The following is a 12,605-nucleotide window of genomic DNA, read 5'->3' as shown; positions in this document are numbered from 1 at the left end:
GAGAATGAAAAGACAACCCACAGAATGGGAGAAACATACCAATCGTATATCTGATAAGGGTTTAATATCCAGAATATATAAAGAACTCCTACAACTCGAGAACAAAAAGACAAACAACCTGATTAAAAATGGGCAAAGGACTTGAATGGACATTTCTCCAAAGAAGATGTACAAATGGCCCACAAGTCTATGAAAAGATGCTCAATATCATTAGTCATTAGGGAAGTGTAAATCAAAACCACACCGACAGTACGTCACACTTAGTAAGAGGTAAGTCAGACGGAGGAAGACCAGTACTGTATGATATCACTTACATATGGAGCCTAAAATAGGCAAACTTGGAAAAACAGAGTAGAATGGTGGTTGCCAGGGACTGGGGGGTGGGGAAGAGCAGGGATGTTGCTTAAGTGGACAGATAAGTCCTGGAGATCTAATGCACAGTACAGTGAATACAGACAATAATGCTGTGTTGTATTCAACAAACCTGCCAAGAGACTAGATCTTGATTATTCCCATCACAAAAAAAGAAATGATTATGTGACAGAGATGCTAACTACTGCTAAAATGGCAATCATATTACAATATATAAATGTATCAAATAACATTTTTTTACCTTAAATTCACACAATGTTATATGACAAATATATTTCAATAAAAACAAACCAAAAACCCCTAACATACTTCACGCCTACTAGTATAGCTATTAAAAAAAAAAACCCACAAACTAAACCAAACCAATAAACAGAAAATAAGTGTTAGCGAGGATGCGGTGCAATTGGAACTGTTACTCTTGCTGGTGGGAATGCAAAATTGTGCAACTTCTGTGGAAAACAGTTCAATGGTTCCTCAAAAGCTACACTCAGAATTACCACATGCCCCGGGAATTCCACTCCTAGGTATATACCTAAAGGCAATGATAGCAAGGACTGAAACAGATATTTATATGCAAATGTTTATAGCAGCATTACCATGATAGCCAAGGGCAGGCACAACCCAAGTGTCCGGGAATGTGTAAGCCAAATGGGGTCAACTCTCTTTACTTGGTAAAAATAAACACAGTAGTTGTATTCTATAAAGATGTAGCAGACACTGAATTAGCTACTACTGAGCTGCTCTTCCAAGGGGACATGCAGGGTGAGGTTCCTGAGGGCGACCGATCACGACATTTTCATCAACTGATTTATACATAATCTTATTTTGTGTGTGCTTCTGTTTAAAGACACCTCATTAACATACATTGTTGATTCATTAACACTGAACTCACAGCCAATGGCACTGTCACTCATGTCTGAAAGAAGCTTACCTAACACCTGTATTTTATCCCTAAGGCATATCAAAGCCTTTTTACACTGAGGAACACTAGACAGCACTGTGGCACTCTCCTTGCGGGTCATTTTAAACAGTGAAATCACCAGCAAAAAGCACAACAGTGCAAGAAACATTGCACTAAACAGACCATGAAAAGGACACGTGTTTACAGTATGAGCGCTGAAATGAGAAGATGGAGTCTCAGCTGAAATGGACACGCCGGTGCTTGAAATGTATTGCCTCTGTGCTGCGAGTACTGACTCTGGGGTTACAAATAAATGTAGCCAGAAGGCCAGTTCACACATACAGCATCTGCGAACAAGGCCAAGTCTATACGCATACAATGGAATATTACTCAGTCATGAAATGAAATTCTAATCCATGCTACAATAAGTATGAACCTTGGGAACATGATGGTAAGTGAAATAAGCCAGACACAGAGGACACATGTTCTATGATTCCAATTATGTGAAATAGGCAAATTCATAGACTAGAGGTAATCAGGGGTTTGGGGAAAAGAAGGATGCCAAGTTACTGCTTAACTGGTCCAGAGATTCTGACTGGGATGATGAAAAAAGTACTGGAGATGGACAGTGAGGACGGTGGCACAACAATTTTAATGCAATTAGTGCTACTGAATTGTGCACTAAAAAAATGGTTAAAATGGAAAATCTTGTATTATATGTATTTTATGGCAAAGAATGGATATTCACTGAAAAAGATTAAATGGATCATTTTAATCTCATAAAATCTAAAGGAGACACACTGGATGACATTAATACAGATTCTTATTTACCCACACTTCCTCTTAAAACAAAGACCTTCCCTAACATGCTTACCTTTTGGTTTACAGACCACATTTAAAAAACAGGCTTACTATTTAATAATATCAACTGATTACTAAGGGAAACAAGTAAATTAAAATGTGCATGTCAGTTGTTTGGCCTCACTTCAGGCTTTGGGTGAAAATTTATGCAGAAGTAGAATTATTCGTTCTGACTAATTGCCAAAAGAGGGGTTGCCCCAAGAACCAACGACTGATGTTCCTGATTTATCTTGGGGGAAAGCTGCCATTGCGGCCCACCATATCTGGGCAAAGCCATACTCTTGGGGAAACTGCCACTGGGACAATTTAGATAGCTTGGCACTCTGTGTCCACGTTTAATCTTTCACATCATTTCTCTTTCTTTTATCACCAATCTATTTCTCATCTGTTTCCTTCCCTACTGAAAACCCCAATTTTCGTATCTCTAGAGAGAGCCATCTGTTAGGCTATGGCTGTGGTTGCTCTCGCAATTCAAACGTCCTTTTTATTTTAAATATTTCTTGACCCAACAATTACAAAGAAGCACGGCTGGGTATACACATAAATGAAATGTACTCATATAGTATGCAAACAATATCAAAATGTAAACTTGACACGGGAAGGAATTCACAGCCAAAGAAAACTCTATTACAATTCTTTCAATTTTTTAAAAATGCATCATAAAACTAGAAATGTTTCACTACAGAATAACATTTTGGCTTCTTTTATGATTGCAGAGAAGGGTAATTATGATTGTCACGAAAACACACCGAGCAGCTGTATACTGTTAACAAAAGGACCATTACATGAATGTGTGCAAAAAAACTGGCATTTTATACATTCACATTTCCTAGAAATTAGACAGTCTTCCCAACTGGAGTAGATACCAAAAGAGACTATTTTCTATTAAGTGTGGCTTTGTACCTATCAGGTTTTTGGAGCCAACTGGACCATCTTTCTTTTTGGGACAATTCCCTCACACTATTATGTGAGATCTGTATCCACTGATTTATACACACTCTGACATACACATTATACATTTTGTAAAAAGCGATTTTTAAGTTCCCCAAAGGTAGACTTTTAGCTCTTACAAGTGTTTATAGCCGTGGATTCTTTCACAAATGTACATCTGTTTAGAAACCATGAAAAAGCCTAACGAACAATCTGCAGTTTATTTTATGAAGGCTAATTAATAGGTACTTACTCATTAAAGACTAGGTCTGGTGCAAAATAGAGAAATTGGCTGTTCGTGTGTTTGTACGATCTCCAGCTCAAGGCGAACGATGACAGACACATCCAAGAATACTGGATTAGGGTAATTTGGTCCTCAAGAGGCAAGTTTTTAAATCCTGAAGAACAGAACAATTAATCACAGAAATACAGTTAGAGTTTAAGTACATTCCAGGAAGAAGCTTCTTAAGTCAACCCCAAGCAGCCCCCTTACTCTCGACTCAAATCAATTCCATAGCTGTTTACAGAGCACCTATCATGGGCCTGGCCCCCTTAAATGTTTTATTTTATTTTCATTAAAAAATTTTTTTGAACTTTATTTTTTATTTAAGTGTAGTTGCTTTACAATGTTATCAACGTTTCATTTTAAATTCACCCTAAATTCTCGATGGGGGGTGAATGGCCAGGGCCAAGAAAACTGAGATGTTCTGGGAGTTTCAAGGTGGATGGTGGACAGTGGTCCCCAACCCTCAGTTAGACTGAAAGAATCTACATTAATGCATACAACTTGCTTCATCTGACTCAAAACTGGTAACTTTACAATAAAGGATAACTTAGTGACCGTCAGTTCCTGTATATCTGCAATAGTAGTGGAAAATTTGTCATTCTCATGAGTTTGCACTGATTGAAAAAGTATTATTCCTCACTTCTCCTAGTCTGGGATGACACCAGACTTTAACAGACTTTTGAAGCGGATAAGCATGCTTGGTACCTGTCCTCCCCTCACCCCCAGTCTTCCTTTCTGGGCCTCAAGCCTTTCTTTTGCTCCTTTTCTCTTCCTCTGTTTGTTTAGTTTCACAGGGCAAGCGCCTCTTCAAAGACTCGGTCATCAGAGCTTTCCCCAGTCTTTTCTTGCAAGACTGCTGGTTGACCTCAGGTCTTCTAGGAAACTGTTCCAGATTAATGAACTGGGACTATGTGATCACAATTCTAAGCCATGTTTCTATAGATACTTAGGGGCCTGATGAATATAATCCCAAGGCATAAAAAAATGACAAAAGTAGGAATTTCAAGGACAATTTAAAGGGTGCTGGAGGTAAGATGACATTTTTAGAAAGAACAATCTTTCAGAGTTCAAGTAAGTTCACACAGCTTACTTGAGAGGTCCTGATTTACTTGGTCTAAGCTTAGGTTAGATGAGCCCTGGTTAAGAGCTGCGGACAATGGGCTCACTTTGTGCTTTTACAAACAGAATGTGTTTTACCTTATTACTAAGACTGGGGTGAAATTTTCCATGGGAAAATTGAAATTCTCCATTGCAGTCCTCAACTTAAGAAATGCGTATGTTGTATTAACAATCGAACTTATAAATTCTTGCGAGAAATGAGCCCATCAATCAGATTTTTTTCTCCATGCTTGATTAATTTGACATTAAGAGAAAATTTTGATGCTGGGATGTAACAGAAAGCTAACTCGATCGCACTGCTGGATCTGGTGCAATCTGTTCGCCTGACCTGCCTGGTGGTTCAGGATGCAGACCGTGAACGGAGACGCCATCCTACCTGGCAGTACCTTTGCCCACTTCACGACTTGGATCATCTGTTTGCCCGCTAAGCGGTTTAGAGTGGAGAGCAGATTTTCGGCTGTATCCGGTTTTGAGCTGTCATAGCCTGCGTACACGATTTCGGGTTCGATGGTTTCCAGGACCATAGAAGGAGACGGTGTGAGTGCTCGTGAAATTGTGGAGAGCTGAGGAACCAGGGCCGAGTTGACCGAGGGCTCCTTCGCGGGAGCGATGTACGTTGTCCCCTCCTCGGGGCTCTGGGGGGGCGGGGGCGGGGGCTGCTGCAGCTGTGACTGTTCCTCGTGAATCCCTTTTAACTTCCCCAACTTCTTTGACTTACGAGCTGTTAAAAAAAAAAAGACAATCAGGGCAAATTAGGACTATGCTCAGGATACCTTACAAGAGGGCTATTGCCATCAAATACTGACTTCTATTGATTAAAGCATACATTTCCTCTAAAGATGTTGTGTTACACTAATAGGAACAGGACCTTTTTCAAGATTTTTCTGATACCAGGCACTGTCCCAAATGCTTGAAATTGACCGCTGAACAATTTTATGACTGGGTACTATTATGGTTTTCATTTTATAATGAGGAAACAGATCAGAAGAGTCAGAAAAATCTGTCCAGGATCACACAGCTAGTATATGTAAAACAGAGGTAAGAGCTCAGAGGGAGGGTAAATTAATTCATATGCTAATAAGTTACGAATGCCTCAACTAAATCTTATATAAGCAAGTAATTCCCACCTATTATCCACCAGAGAGCTGGGAACAAGCGCTAGACTGGCCTGACCGTGGGCTCTGCTCCCTTTAATTAGCCTCCCCTGGCCCTTTACTTGCTCCTCTTCGGTGCTTCTCTACCACGTACTCGTCCTGCTGTAGCCCGCAGGCAACCACCTGCTTACACGGAGTAGTTACTTTGTGCAGATGCCACTAGCACGAAATCCCCAGCTGTACTTGACCTGCTGAGACATACAGATTGGGTGTTCCTCCTCTTTTACAGCCCCCATGGCACCTTGGTAAATGCTACGCCTGCACCCAGTGATTTTTAGATTCCTTCCCACGGAATGAATAGGGGCACAATCAACCCCAAAGCAAGGCAAGCAAAGGTTAAAGAAATGAAATATCTGGATGATTCCAAACTGGAGAGCTAACCAGTAAGTATACTGGAATTAATGCTATTAAAAATTCAGATGTGAGCTATACCAATACACAAACATAATCCTTAAAAGTCTCTCCTATTCTGTATTTTAATATAAACAATTCACATATCATATAGCCTAGAGCTCGAAGATATCTTAATACTGCACAGGAATACCCTGTTAGATTTTTAGGAGAATGTATGAACAAGTGACCATGTTCTCATTTACCCACAACGGTCCTGGTTTATGCCTGTTTTCTCAGCACGATCATCAATAAGCACCCTGCTACTCCTAGAAGTGCCGCATTTTGGACAATAAATGTGTTCATCTTAATTAAAACCAAAGAATCAGTATTAACTTTAATAGCAACCACTTTCCTTTCACATTTCTCTTAAGGGTTCTTACAATAGATATGGGAACAGAAGGACTGGGGTGGGGTGGAAAAGAGGATTGGAAGGTAGATGGGAGGGTTGGGGGTGGATGGCAGGTAGGTGGAGTTGGCGGATAGATGGATAGATGCTGGGGAAGGCGGGCGAGTGAATGAATGAATAGATAAAGACAAACGAAAGCTCAGAAGTGCCAAACTGAGCTTAGAGCTGTGGTAAGAACTTACTTTGCAATTGTAAGGTTTTCCACCCTATTGAAGAATTTATTTTAAGATTATTGAAGAACCAGACACTTTCTACTTAATTCTAACATGTGTGAGGAACACACAGGATACAAAACATAACGTAGGCCTAAGTCACAGCAGTTAACGTCATTTTGAAAGTAACTATCCATGCTTATAATTATGGCCGCACATGACTTCATTACAGAAACACTTACTGATTCAGACGAAGGACAAGTCACTACCCAGCAACAGACAGACCTGCCGAACATTCTGGGCTTGAGAGATGAACAAGATATAATTCCGATCTTTAAGGAGTTTGAAATTAGCAAAATAACGGAAAAATTTCAATTATTTCAGACCATTTCATTTCTCATAGACTGTCTCCTTCAATAAAAGAGTTGAGGCAGAAAAATGGGATGCTGAGAACTGTCTGAATGAAAAGCAGATGTCTCATATTCATGTCTGTTAACAGGGAGCGGCTGACCAAGTACTGCCCCTCGTCCACCACTGCCTCGGTGGCAGCACCGAGCACACAGCAGGTAACCAAGATGCTTGTGATGAATGAATGAATGAACAAAGCAAAGAAAAAAGAATTAGGGAAGTGCCTCAAAAACTAGGCAAAACAGCGGGGAGGGTATAGCTCAGAGGTGGAGCACATGCTTAGCACCCATGACATCCTGGGTTTAATCCCAAGTACCTCCATTAAAGATAAAACAACAACAACAACAACAAAAAACAAACTAGGGCAAACAGAGGAGGAGAAAGGAACCAAACATGCAGATAATCCAAAATGCTGGTCTATGGGTGACTGTAATCCTCAATAGCACAGATTAGCCATTTGGGGTATCAGGTACTCGGAACTAACAGCCTCTCCGTCACATAGATTCTTCTCTAAGTCTCAGCTGATTCACCTGAAAAATGAGAATAATGATGCTTCCCCCTCTTACCTCACAAAGGGCTAAATGGATAAAAAGATCAAAAACAATGTGGAAAATTATTACTAACATCTGAAATAACACTTCAGTGTTACCACTACTCTTTCCCATACTTTTGCAAATAATTAAAACTCTTCCAATCCATTAAAATGTCCTTATCCTTTGTAAGACTATCATCTGATGATAACCTTCATTTGATTGACGAGAAATAGCCAAAGGGTGATATTCTCAAATTTTATTAAAAGTGAGATTTGCTTGCAAATTAATTACAAAATTCACACTTGGTTTAGGCCTTAGGTCTATAATGCTGTGTTTATTCTTACTGCTGATTTAAGGTCAATGTTATGAAATATTATGAATGAGGAATACTTAATATTTTCTCCAGTATTTGTATAGACAAGGCTGTGGCCTGGAGCAGAACCTATGAGCAGAGTATCAAGATTATGGTTAGCATTTCAGTTACATTTAACTTCACGCTGTGATTTTATGAATACATGTGGAACACCTGGAATTGAGGAATTATCTACACTTACTTAAACAGTTCAAGAAAATAAATATTTTCAGTGTGCAGATTCTTCAGCCAAATGTATTCATCCAGTATCTTTTTCTACAAGCATGAGGGTACAGTTACATAATAATTATATTGCTCAAAGCAGCCCTTCTAAAATGCTTAAGAATTTTATACTTTTCTTCTAACACATGCTGTATTCTAAAATTAAAGCTCCTGAAAGTTGCTAATGTCTTATGTATTCCTATGACATCACTTTCCATGATGTTTATGGATACTCCATAAATGGCTGTTGACTACATTTATTTCATTTTTCAAGTTTTAATACATTGTAACAAACTATTGCCTATATAAAAGTATTAATTTACTTCCATGCAGGAAATATAGATAAGTTTCTGAGCTATTTAAGATAAAATTTCTGAATTGTTAATTATTATTCCTTTTCAAAATGTCTACTGTGTAATGATCCATTTGCAGAGTTATTACTCTTAAAAGGCCACAACTAAGATGACAGTAGGATAAATTTATTGAGCACTTATGCACCAAGCACAGTTCAAAACACTTTTTAGATGTCCTAAGCATTCCAGTGCTCACCACAACGCTATGATTAGGTAATCTCATTTCCACTTTCCAGGTGGAGAAACTAAAGCAGATAGAGAGAGAGAGGAAGGAAATATTCCTCCAGGGTATAGAGCTGATAAACACCAGGGCTAGGTTTTGCATCCAGTCATGGCTCAGAGCCCTCACTCCTTTTTTTTTTTTTTAAGGATTGTCAGTTTACAGTGCCGCGACAATTCCTGGTGTACAGCATAACGTTTCAGTCATACATATGCGTACATGTATCCCTTTTCATATTCTTTTTCATGATAGGTTACTACAAGATACTGAATATAGTTCCCTGTAGAGCCCACACTCTTAACCTCTATGCTATGCAGTCTCTCTCCTAATACTTTTCTCTCATTTGTGTGTGTGTTTTTTTTAAATACTTTAAGATTAGCACAGCTTCCAATCCAAGTGTATAATTAAGATGTTTGCTAATTACACAGGAACATCTCTGGCCAAAGATACTTAATGAACTTGTTTCCATTATCCAAAGCATCAGTGAACATAAATTTGGGGTCTTATCACTACCTACCACCTTACTAAATTAATTTGGACTTAATGGCCTTTGGGCTCTGGAATTCATGTTCCCAGGAGGCCCAGAGCCACACTTCATCTTTCAACTGCCAGCAACAGTTGTGTGTGTGGGTGTGTGTGTGTGTGTGTGAATAAGACAGTGAACATCAGTCCCATTTGAGCCTATGGGAATTTCACTTGTTCTCCCTGGATGTTACAGTAACAGTACATGCTTAGCAGCTGCCCCCAGGTGCCAAGTCCTTAATTAACAGCAGCATCTTGGCAGCCACTTCCTCCTGGCATCGCTGAGAGACAGAACACTACAGGTTCTCCATGAACTGCTCCTCCAGGAGCTGTGCAATGGGCGGGCCCTGCTTCCTCTCCTGACTGATAAGCAGAATGGAGCATCTGGTGGGACCCTATAAAAACCGTGAAAAATTCCTGATGGGATCTCAAGATTCACAAAGACCCTGACACACAGCACGGTCTGACTTCCTTTTTTGGTTTGCTCTACCTCCTGAGGCCAACCCCCTTTGACAAACTACTGGCGTGGCAGAATGATGGCTGGCGAGGAGACATCGATCACTCTCGCATCCCACAGTGAAGCGATGAGATAAACAGGATTCTGACAGTGTTTTCATCACTACCTTTCTCAAGCGTGTTCAAGACTTTTTAGACTTAGGGATGGGTAACCAGGAAACAGCTTTTTTTTTTCATCTGGAGTAGAATAAAAGACCGGCAGGAAACTTTTTCAATTACAACATTTCGCTGGAAAGATCTAAAGTGAAAATTCTGTCATTTTAGAAGTGCTTCATGCCATGTCTTGAAATTTTAGGTCCTGGCAGTATTGGAGAGGATATATTGAGGTTATATGAAAACATGTATTTTTCTGTTCACAGGCCAAGTATAATTACTGGTCTAAACCCACAGGACAGTAACAGCATCCGCCCCGTCCTCGCTCCTTCACAGACCCTTTCTCTTGCCATCACATCACACCCAGGCTTTCCTCCTTTCCTCATCCTCCTTATCTGCATGGCTTCTCCCTTCCTCCTGCCGGGGAGGAAGATGCTGAGAGTTTGGGGAACAACCAAGTATTTTTGTGACTTGAAACCCAAAGGAAGGAATGCCATCTTTCTCCAGATTTCATAGGTTTGGCAGCAAAATCTCTTTAATTTGTACTAATAGCAAAAAGAGCATCTATAATTCTCAATGCCACACACACTAATATGACAGGAGTGAGGGTCAGGGGCACGCTGCTTTATGAATAAATAATTAGCTTCTCAGTTGATAATAAGGAAGTGGCATTTCAATTGTTTATAAATATCCTTGAGTGGTTAGGAATTTGAAAACTAGGTGTTTTTAAAAAATATCCCTAAATGTTCTCACATTAATATATAGGCATTATTGATTTTTTTTTACTAATATGAAAAACATGCTAAGGCAAACTCAAACCCAACTTTTGACTTTAAGACATTACACATACACACACACACACACACACGATGGTAACTGTGAGGTGATGGGTATGTTAATTAGCTTGATTGTGGTAATCATCACACAAGTATACTGATATCCCAGTACCACACTGTACATGTTAATTATACCCAATTTTATATTCATCAATCATAACCTCAATAAATCTAAGAAAAAAAGACATTCCAGATTAGCGGATCCCCATGTATTACATTTTAATGTGTGTACACAGATCACCAGAGATATCTCTGTATCTATAGTAAACACGACTTTGTTGCTATTGTTGTGGAATACGTTCATCCATTACTTAGCAAGGCAGTGATATTTCCCCATTGTGCAGAATGCGCTCGGGTTTTGTGAGCAGTGCGGTGCTGAATAACAAGATCTGAATCCAGACAAGAGATTACAATCTTAGGGAAGTGGAGTCAATACATAAGAAAGCAATTAGCTTTATAAAGCGGCTATGGTAAGTTTTGGGTCGGTGTTACTGACTATATTTGGAGAGTCAGACAATGACAGGGAGACTGTTTCATCTTTTTACAGGAGCTTGCACTTTCCCACATCCCTCTGTGTTAATTCCCACCGTGCCCTGGTTTGCTTTTGGTGTCATTCACATGACACTGAGGGCTCACGAGGAGCAGGTCACTTCCCTGTGTGGGAATCCATCCAGTGTTAAGCACCACCAACTCCCCTAAGAAGAGAGCCCCACAGACCAGAGACTCAGGGGAATCTGAGGGAGACAGAAGAGGGGCTCAGTGATTTTGCAGAGACGGTGGCCAGGTTCTGGAAGACAATCCCCCGCGACATATTCTGATCACTTCTGCGCTGCAGACAGGGATTCAGAAAGGGGCAAAGCCAGCAGCCGCCTGTGAGATACTTCTCGGGCTAGAGAGATGATTGACATGGTTGTTTTCATGGCCTTTATACTTTCTGTAATTCTATTCTTTCTTTTTTTCTCTCCTCTAATACTTAGCCACACTCTTTCCTCCCTTTTTTTTCTTTTAATGCCTGTCAGACTCAGGAATGTTTGTGCTAACGAGGACGTGTCGGGGGAGGGTTCCACCTTGGGCGAAAGTTTTAAAGGTGAGGCAGCACGTCTCTGAGGTCTGGCCAGGCTGGGATCCCGTGAAACCAAGCAAGGACCTCAGAAGGGGAAACAAAACGTCTGAGAAATGACCTCTTGGTAATAGCCTCAGGGTAATGCAGAAACCTTCCAGAGCTTTCTTCTGCTGAAACCTTCGCTGGTTTTGTATTACAAGAGACTGCCTCTGGACTGAGTGGCAGAGGGCTGAGCCACTGTAATTCCCAAACTCCGTCTGGCAGCGGCAGGGCAGGGAGGCAGCCGGCGCCCAGGCCAGGTGGGGAGGACTGGGGCTTTATTACCCAAACACCTCCCACCTGGACCTTGCCGCCGCTGCGCCGATACACCCCCACCCCCCGGAAGTATCAGAAGGGAGCGGCAAAGGGACAAATCCTCCATCCACAACGCTTTGGATAAAAAATGCTTACGGAAGAAAAAAGGTGGACAAAGACTGGGGCTGACTTCCTCCCGAGGAGACCGCGAGGGACAGGAGAAACTGAAGAGCAATGTTTTCAGCAACTTCACGCGACACTGGCCGAATCACGCGAGCATCCATTTTCTGCTTCTACTGAGGTCAAGATAAGATGAAAAGGGTTTAAAGGGCAGAAGCCGGGATTTAGATTAGACATTAGGAGAATTTCCTCCCAGTGTTCGGGAATGTGTTCTGGAGAGGGCCTGGAATGCATTACCAGCAAGAACATGTAATATTCTTTTCTAACAACTCCGAGTAATAGGTAGACAGGTATCCTGCCTGCCTGAGTGCAGCTCTGCCCTGCGGGAGAAGGGTGATTAAATGAGTTATTGAGATCCAAGCCCTACCATGGAAGGAAATACAGCCTCCAACATACATTCCAGCCTTCCGTGTGTCTGAGAGGAACTTCTCTGGCTCAT

At 40.8% G+C, this 12,605-nt stretch overlaps 1 protein-coding gene across 3 annotated transcripts in view; it reads right to left on the bottom strand.

Moving 5' to 3' along the window:
- NR3C2 (nuclear receptor subfamily 3 group C member 2) overlaps positions 1 to 12,605 on the bottom strand; it is a 330,623-nt gene that overhangs the window by 60,376 nt on the left and 257,642 nt on the right. For all 3 annotated transcript variants that reach the window (XM_031465002.2, XM_031464999.2, XM_064491164.1), the window contains exons 5-6: positions 4,846 to 5,190; positions 3,318 to 3,462 (exon numbers count right to left, since the gene is read on the bottom strand). In XM_031465002.2, the coding sequence (XP_031320862.1) occupies positions 3,318 to 3,462; positions 4,846 to 5,190 (490 nt within the window). The remainder of the gene's footprint in view (positions 1 to 3,317; positions 3,463 to 4,845; positions 5,191 to 12,605) is intronic.

This window comes from Camelus dromedarius, chromosome 1 (assembly GCF_036321535.1).
Source record: "Camelus dromedarius isolate mCamDro1 chromosome 1, mCamDro1.pat, whole genome shotgun sequence".
Classification (NCBI taxonomy): Eukaryota; Metazoa; Chordata; class Mammalia; order Artiodactyla; family Camelidae; genus Camelus; species Camelus dromedarius.
Note: the sequence above shows the minus strand (reverse complement) of the source record. Positions and strands in the feature narration are given on the sequence as shown.